The 8,643-nt window shown below is 50.3% G+C and overlaps 1 protein-coding gene across 1 annotated transcript; it reads right to left on the bottom strand.

Moving 5' to 3' along the window:
- Positions 1-349: 349 nt before the first annotated feature.
- Positions 350-7,956, bottom strand: NCL (nucleolin). Its single transcript, XM_080409359.1, has 15 exons — positions 7,784-7,956; positions 7,106-7,213; positions 6,278-6,563; positions 5,779-5,931; positions 5,277-5,456; positions 4,978-5,061; positions 4,568-4,703; positions 4,049-4,185; positions 3,464-3,590; positions 3,111-3,244; positions 2,628-2,763; positions 2,389-2,540; positions 1,719-1,845; positions 1,040-1,269; positions 350-832 (listed from the first exon to the last, which is right to left on the bottom strand). Exons 1-15 carry the CDS (start codon positions 7,799-7,801, stop codon positions 753-755), a joined length of 2,088 nt encoding a protein of 695 aa, XP_080265485.1. The 5' UTR covers positions 7,802-7,956; the 3' UTR covers positions 350-752.
- Between the last annotated feature and the right edge of the window lie 687 nt (positions 7,957-8,643).

The raw sequence follows: 8,643 nt of genomic DNA, 5'->3' as shown, positions 1-8,643 counted from the left end.
TGAGCTGCAGGGCCTTGGTACAAGATCCAATTTACTCATTTGTAAAAAAAAGAGAGTAAAAAAACCCAAGTGGCTAGCATGCAACATCACATACATCTTCAGTAAAAAAAAAAAAAAAACAAAAACAAACCACCATGGTTGTGGTCACAGGGCTTACCTTACCAATCACATTCTCCTCCCCTATTTCCTGCAAGCACGTTAAACACAGCACACGTATGTTATTTGGGAGCTGACACAGGTTACAGCAAAGCAGGACACTAGCTGCTGCCTGGGACATTAAGGGACAAAAGGTTCAAGACAGACATTTCTCACAGCCCTGCTTCATTTAGTGGCACAGAAGTAACACGAACCAGTTTAGGTCCTTTTAATCTGTCCAAGACAGGGTGCTGAAGCACAAATGATAAAACATTCTGCATTTTTACAGCAAAAATGCTACAGAAGTTTATAGGAAAAAAAAAATATTTTTGTACATGGGTAAAACATTATAAATTCAAGACAACTCACAGACAAGGGGGAAAATTCCCACATCTATCGCTCATTTTTTTAAAAAGTTCGTTTGAATGGGCAAGCAGTCAAAATGGCTTGCTCTCTCTTCCTTGAAATGAAAATTGTATCTTCCAAGTGGCTCACAGTACTGCTTCGCATCTTGGAATGTCCTCCGAAGGCTCCGCCAAGATCAAAGGAGAATAAAAACCCCCGGAGTCCTTTCAGATAGTCTCAGAGAGCAGGAGAAGGGAAAGGAAAGGGGAAGTTTATTCAAACTTTATCTTCTTCCCTTGTGGCTTGTGATCTCCACCTCCTCCTCTGCCTCCTCGGAAGCCACCTCCTCTACCTAGAAAGAAAATGATTACAAGAAGCAGAGTTACAGGTACCCCTGCACAGACACCACCGCCCTTCCAAACCCAGCCCGGCACACACATGAAAACAAATTCACATCAAGCACTCTGTGGTGGCACCACACCGTAGTCCCAAGAATGGCTTTGGGTTGTTTTTGAGCACACCCCCTCCCCTTAGAACAGCAGCATTTGCTTCTTCTTACCTCCAAATCCTCTGCCACCACCTCTGCCACCAAATCCACCTCTTCCTCCTCGGCCTCCTCCTCTGCCACCACGACCACCAAATCCACCACCAAAACCACCGCCACGTTGAAATTCACCCTTTGGCTTGGCAAAGTCAAGGATCACTTTATTTCCATCTATCTCTCCATCCTCCATGGCTTCTTTAGCTGCTTTGGCATCTTCTGGGGAGCTGAAGTCCACAAATCCAAACCTAGGAAAAGGGTTCAGAGAGAGACAGTCAAAACTCCACCAGCCGTAGTAGCACCACCTACGGGTACTTTATCCTGTCAGAAACACAAACATCCGCGCTTCTGCAGCCACACAGGGACCAGGGCCACGTTAACTTGTCAAACAGCAGTGGCTAATCACAATCGATGGAAGCCCATTGCGAGTTTGCCAGTACTGAACAGTTAATATTCTTCTCGTGCGAATCCATAGGCTGCCACGGATTTGTTGGCAGGAAGGAGCTCATTGAGAAGTGAGCACGCGCTGCCCGCCACAACCAGAGCCGAAGCTGTAAGCCTGTCCCCTGGTTCCATGCGATTTACTAGCTTCAAAGAATCACCCGCACGAACACGAGAAACACCCCACGATGTACAAACCTGCTGAAGTGAGGCTCTTTGTAGCAACCAAAATAATGCCAGGTGGCATTAAACATACCCTTTAGATGATCCAGTGTCTCTATCTGTGACTATTCTAGCACTTATAGAGCCTTCAAATGATTCTTTTAGTGTCTCCTCTGTGGTGTCCTCAGAAAGGCCTCTGACAAACAACGTTTTGCTTTGTTCTGAGGTAAGAGAAAAATTTAGAGATCAGTAAGCTTGAGCAAGGCAGCCATCAGTTTCTTAACATCACATCCAGCTTGCATCAGTGGCCCCTGGAACAGCTCACGGGTCTAAGGGGTTTGTTTTGAAGGAACAGCTCAGGTACTTAAAGAAGTCCTTGAAAACTTTTTCAGGACCACAGTTAGAACCTGACATCAAAGTTATCTCCCACCAACCAGCCTGGTACTGTCAAAAGAATTCTCCCCCGCTCCCCCTTTCTTTTTTTAAATAGATGCTTGCATCTTATCAATAGGGATACTAACAGGACAGACACTGCTGGATCAGCACTTGACTATCTAGAGGACTTAGGCAATTTTTTCATCAGCATTTCAGATAATCAGTCATCATATCCAGCCCATTCACTCAAGATGCCAGTCTTTCACTCCACAGGCATGCCTTGTGGTTTGTTTTTTTTTTTTTTTTTAAAGCAGCCCTATGTTTCCATGAACGGTACACTCCTGCCCACAGGTATCTCAAGATCAAATGATCAAACATGGAACACTTACGGTTAAACCCTCCTCTTGCATTCATGTTCCCTTTCTGCCATGCTGGTGAACTAAATTCCAGTCTGATTGCTCTGCCTTCAATCTCTGTGTTGTTATAGGAATTCAATGCCTCTTTGGCATCCTCAGTTGTGGGAAATTCTACAAATGCATACCTATTTGGAGGAGAAGATTTCAGTCAGCCTGAGAGGACAAGAGGCAAGTCATTCACAGTGCTAACTCAGGAGTCAGGCACAACGTACCCTTTAGGCCTGCCCTGGTTGTTCTGTGGCATCTTGATGGAAGAAGCTTTCTTAAACAGTTCCTGGAGAGTCTCTTCTGAAGCAGCGTAGGAGAGGTTGTTGACAATTAGGGTCTTTGACTCCCTCTCTCCACCTCCTATGGAGAAAACTCAGTGCTGTAAGTGCCAGTTTGGAAGAAGAGCTCTCTTCCTCTAGTCACAAGACACTCTTCTAGGGTAAGAGCAGTTGTTGCCCCCTCCTCACCTCAAGGTGAGGCACAAGGCCAACTGCAACGCTGTTTTGGTCACCTACACTAGCTGTCCCCCCTTGTCTCGAATCATGCAGTAGACATGAAATGCACAGGATGCAGAGTACAAGTCAGGCAAAAGGTCCCCTCCCGATACCATTTTCCTGCAGTACTTCAAGCTAACCTACTTCTGAACCAAGTAGAATTAAATCTTGTGTATGTCATTTGTATGCGTGCTATTGGTCTAAGAAAAGTACCTTTCTGATGTTCTTGATGACTCTTCTCACCAGTGAAGTCAATGACCATGGCACGACCATCAATCTCGGTGCCCTTCTTCTCCTCCAGAGCTTTGTTTGCCTCAGCTTCTGATTTAAATTCAACATAGGCCATCCTACAGCACAGAGAAGAACATAAGCAAATGCTTCCTTCCAGGAATGACTAAGTTCATGAACAAGGGGGGGGGAAGGATGTCAAGAAAAAGGCTTCAAAGTATTTTCAGTACACCTACTGCAGGAGGTTCCTTAAGGAAGCTAAAGAACACACAAGCTGACTGGAATATGCCAAGAGTTTAAGGAACAGCAAACACCCAGCAGTCCTCTCAGCTACGTACCCTTTGCTGTTCCCCTCCTTGTTCATTACTATTCTAATTTCTTGTGCGTTTTCAAACACCTCTCTTATTTCATCTTCAGTTAAGCGGTAGGGCAGATTCTTCACAAACAGTGTCCTAGCATCTCTCTCTGCAAAGAGAGAAAAAGTTACTATCACATTATCAGCGAAAACCCCCGTCTCATCTATGCTGCCAGATCAGTGAGAATCAGTGAGTTGATCCAGCAGAAAATAAAGCAGTTTCAGAAGCTGAAAAAGCAACTATTACAGAAGTTTATTAGGCTACCATTCTACTCCTCTTAAGTGCATCAAGTTCAGAAAACAGGTCCTAAAACTTCAGGAAGAACCAGATCTCCTCCTCAGTGCCCCCCCCAATGCACACTGTTTTTCAGAATCACATTTCCAGACATTTCAGTCTGAACTTGTCCATCGGTATGTAAGCATTTGAGAAACTGTTTATGATACAGAGCTCCAACCAGGAAGATCTGCCTTAAAGGCACAGAAGAGCAGCCACCAGTAACACTGCTCCAGCCTGATGATGACAGCTTTTCATTGATGTGCACAGGCAGTTACGAGTTATGGGCCATACCTTTCTTATTTTCTTTTATTGTTTCCTTGCTCTTTGCTTTTTCCAGTTTGACTTCGGAACCCATTAACTTCTTTCCATTCATTTGGAGAGCTTTATCCAGATCTTCAGCAGATGAAAAGTCTACATAGCCGAATCGCCTGAAAGAAGGGTAACCTTACTATTTAAGGTGATCCATCTGTAGTAGCAGGGGACACAAACAAACCCAAAACCAGAGAGGTCCCCGCTGGTCAAGTTAGACTGTTAATAAATGCTAACCAGCCCACATAACCAAAACAACGGCAGAGAACAGCTATGTACTGAAGTGGCAGCTCTTCCTTTATGGAAATACTGTCTGAAAAAGCTGCAAACCAAGCAAGTATTATACACTTATCAGTACCGTGCCTCTCTTCCAGCTTCCATTCATTACCCAGCAACTATCCCAGCATCCTGAAGGGAACTAGCATCAGCAGTTACAACCCCTCCAAACAAATTTCTGCCAATCAGAAGAAATAGGCAGCTAAGTTCTACTGATGAACTCACTTGGAGGCACCGATTCTGACATCTAAAACTTCAATATTCTTCTTCCCAAAGAAGTCTTTGATGCCAGTCTTCAGTTCTTCATACTCCTTGGTGGGGACCAAATTTCCCACGAAGAGGGAGAAAGCTGAAGTCGGCCCTTTAAATGAAAAGATAATCAGAATCTGGGGTTTTAAGGCAGGTTGTGGTTATTCTTTTTTTAAAAAAAAGCCAGACTCCGGAAAGCTTTAGCACATCAGTTTCTGCTCTAAAGTGACATCACACTTCAGTATTAAGTCCCTTATAATCATCATTTGTGCCGGAAAAAAACTGTCCCTTCAGTTATGTACCAGCATCCTGTTCCTTCACAGCTATGCACTGTCCCAGTAACAGTCCATGAAACAAGCACTGCTTGATGATCCCACGTCACCTACCGTCTGTTTTCTTTTTCTTGGCCTCTGGTGCACTTTTATTGGCCATTTCTTTCTTCCTCTTTCCAGGTGCTTCCTTGACAGGTTCTGTGGTAAAAGAACACACACCATGAAAAATACAGAACAACTTCTCCTATACTGGATCAATACAGGAGCAATAATCTTCACACCAGTTATACACAGGACCTTCTCTCATCACTACAACAACTATTTCTCAGCCCAAAAGACCATGACAGACAAAGATTTTTCTCATGAATCTTTCCTCTTAAGACAGTTATGATCTCAAAAACATTTAAACTCACTTTCATCCTCACTTTCCTCCTCGGCATCCTCTTCATCCTCATCCTCATCCTCCTCATCTTCATCCTCTTCATCTTCCTCATCTTCAGAGTCTGCCTTGGCTTTCACTGGTGCAGCCTTTGCTGGAGTAGGTTTTTTCACTTGAACGGGGGTTGTGTCCATGGCCTCATCATCTTCAGACTCTGAAACAAGTTGAGCACAAGATTTCAGACACGTTCAAGATTAAGCCCCTTTTGAGACCAAGAAAAGAAAATCTTGTGAAATAAAATAGTGGTTTTCATGCTTCCTTAAGTTTGTATGTTCTCATGAAACAGGTTTAATATATTTATAGTGTTTATAAAAGCTGGCTCTCCCTCGAGTTTTGTTGCATTAAAAAACAGTACCTGTTCCCCAAGAGTTTAACCAGCAACAGCGAAATAAACACCCACTCAGCCACATTTAATGGACAACAGCAGTTATCTAAAATCAGCTGAGCACTGCAAAGTTTTCCTCAATCTCACTTACCATCATCTTCCTCATCATCATCATCCTCATCTTCATCCTCGTCCTCTTCTTCAGATTCTTGTTTTACTGGCACAACTGCAGGCTTTTTGGCTGGTACTGCTGCAGGTTTTTTGGCTGCAGGCTTCACAGGCATTGGTGGTTCCTCTTCCTCATCTGCACCAACAATACAACAAGCATTTACTCATACCACTCAGCCTTCAAACTACTAGTAAAATTATTTTTCTTTCAGGAGATTTTGGCTAAGTTCAGGAAAGGGCAGTCAGAAAACTAGAAGATGCTTCACATGCTGCAACATAACACAGCTGCAGCCCAAGTTCTTCTCCAAACGTCACCGATCACCCCCCTTTCCTTCCTTACCACCTTTTAATCAATGAAGCCCCTTCTCACAACTATTAAATCATAAACTTTCAATCCCAAAGGTATTCAAATTCAGCAACCTGACTGGACCAGCTTCAGTCCACTTATACAAGAATGGATATGTATTTCAAAATTAACTTACCAGAATCTTCTTCATCTTCTTCCTCCTCATCATCATCATCTTCCTCATCATCTTCATCTTCCTCCTCACTCTCTTCCTTCTTGGCATTCTTTCCATTTTTCGCTCCTTTGGTTAGGATGGCAGCCTTTTTAGCTGGAGTAGCCACAGCCTTTTTAGCCGGAGTAGCCACAGCCTTCTTGGCAGGTGTAACTGCCTTTTTCGCAGGAGTAGCGACCTTCTTTGCAGGGGTAGCAGCCTTCTTGGCTGGTGTAACTGCTGCTTTTTGTTGTTTCTTCTGAGGGATCACCTGAAATACACCCTAGCGTAAGACATGCTGGCCCTCTAAACGAGGATTACTTCACTGTGAGGCTAATATATGGGAACTGCAACCTAAAGCCTATCCTTCTGACAGACTTTGTTTCTGCTCAATGACCTCAGTTGCCTATTCTGTTAAACTTCATAAGGCTCAAAACCAGCTTTTTCAAGTTTTTCACAACCTATGGAACATTAAAGCATCTCCAAACTCCCTGGTCCCGAAGCAAGACCAGTGATCTCCCTAGGGGCATTTGGTAGCTTGAAATGTTCAGTCTGGCGTGTAGTAAGTCACTTACCGCCGACGGTCGTCACCCCAGGGCAGCTCTAAGAGCCCAGCAGCCCTCCCAAAGCCTGGAAGCCCAGACCTACCTCCCGCGCCAGTTTTCCCCACGTCCCTTTTCTCTTGTGACATCAGGTTTATGCTGCAGCCGCAGGTAACCGACAGGCACCGGCTGGCTGTTAACACCGACCCCCTGTCAAACCCTGTGCACCCCCAGCCCTTGTGACACCTGCGGCACGTGCCCGGCCCCTTACCTCCTCCCCGCTGCTTTCCTCCAGCTCCGAGGACTCCTCTTCCTCGCTCTCCTCCACCTTTTTGGGGGGTGGAGCCATTTTTTTCTGTTTGATCTGATTCTTGGGAGTCTGAAAAAGAGCGCGGGCTGTTAGGCGGCATTCGCCCCCTCACCCCCCCCACCTCCCCCGCCGAGGAGCGAGCGGCACAGCCACGATCCCGCCGGCCCGGCCCGGGGCAATGGGGCCCTCCCGGGGCGGGCGGGGGGCGCCGCGCGCTCCCACGTGCTCGCTCTCCCCGGCGCACCACGTGGCCGCGCAGTACGGTGTAGCCCCGCCCCGCCCCCCCCCCGGGCTGCGCGCGCCGAGGTGCCCCCCTCCCCCGCCTCCGGCCCCGATCGCAGCCCCCTCCCCCTCCCGCGGCCGGGCCTCCGCGCGCGCCACCGCGGCGGGGAACGGGCCGGGCCGATGCCCAAAGCCGCCCCCCCGAACGCGCGGCCGCGGCCCCGCCCCTCGCCGCCATCTTCACGGTGCGGGAGGGGAGGCCTGCAAACGGGCGCGCGGCCCGTGGAACCGGCGGCGGGCGGGCGGCCCGGCGCCCCCCCGCTCCCCACCCATCACCATCCGCCCGCCCCCCGCCACGGCGGCGGCCGCTCCGCTTCCCGCCCGGCGGCTGCGCGCCGCCCCGCCCGGCGCCCTCACCTTGGCGATCTTCACCATGATGGCGGCGGTGCCTGGCGGCGCAGGGGCGGCGGCCGAGCTAGCTCAGGAGGGCGGTGGGCACGGCCGGCGGGGCGGCAGCAGGGAACGGAGCGGGCCCCGGGCGGGCGGCGGGAGCGGCGGCGAGGCGCTGGCGACCCGGACCGGGGACTGAAACGAAAGAGGGAGCGCAGGCCCCTTCCGCTCGCTTGCCTAGCCCTCCGCCACGCCACGCCCCCTCCGCCCCCGCTTCAGCCAATCGCCGCGCGTGGCGCGCCGCCCGGCCAATCGCCGCCTCCGCCCTTCGAGCCTCTCTGCCAATCTCCGGCGCTTTGCGATCAGCCAACGGGAAAGCGCCTTACAGCCGCCGGCGAGAGCGAGGCAGTGAGGTGGGGGGCGAGAGCGCGGGGACGCGCTGCCCGCCCGGGAGTAATCGGCGTTAGCCAATGAGAGGGCGGTAGCTCGGCGCTTGCGCTCTGATTGGGCGGCGGAGCTTAGCTGAGGGTGGGCGTGGCCGGGGCCGCGGGAGAGCACGTGGCGAGCGGCGGGACACGTGGGGGAACTGGGACGGGGTCGGGGGGTCCCGTGGGCCGGGGGTCCTGGGCTTGGGGATCCCGGGAGCGCGGCAGGGGGGGCGCGGGGGGCCCGGCAGCGGGGGGCCGGGGGGCCCGGCAGCGGAGCAGGGGGGACTGGGGGCCGGGGGGCCCGGGGCTGGGATCGGGCCTGCCAGCCCCTTTGCACGCCGTCGGGACAGGCTTCGCAGGCCGGCTCTGCGGCACTTGGGCTCCGGGGATGGAGCTCAGCCCGAGCATGCTTTCTCCTTTTGGCCTTGGCAAAGGGAGGGGGCTGGGGCCTCCCCAGCG

This window comes from Falco punctatus (genome assembly GCF_963210335.1).
Source record: "Falco punctatus genome assembly, chromosome: 13".
Taxonomy (NCBI): domain Eukaryota; kingdom Metazoa; phylum Chordata; class Aves; order Falconiformes; family Falconidae; genus Falco; species Falco punctatus.
This window is presented reverse-complemented; position numbering and strand designations above follow the sequence as displayed.

Coding starts and splice junctions, on each gene's coding strand:
- NCL (XM_080409359.1), bottom strand. Junction 5,932..6,277: donor AGAAGATGAAGAAGATTCTG/GTAAGTTAATTT, acceptor TTGTTGGTGCAG/ATGAGGAAGAGGAACCACCA. Junction 833..1,039: donor TGGTGGCAGAGGATTTGGAG/GTAAGAAGAAGC, acceptor TTTTCTTTCTAG/GTAGAGGAGGTGGCTTCCGA.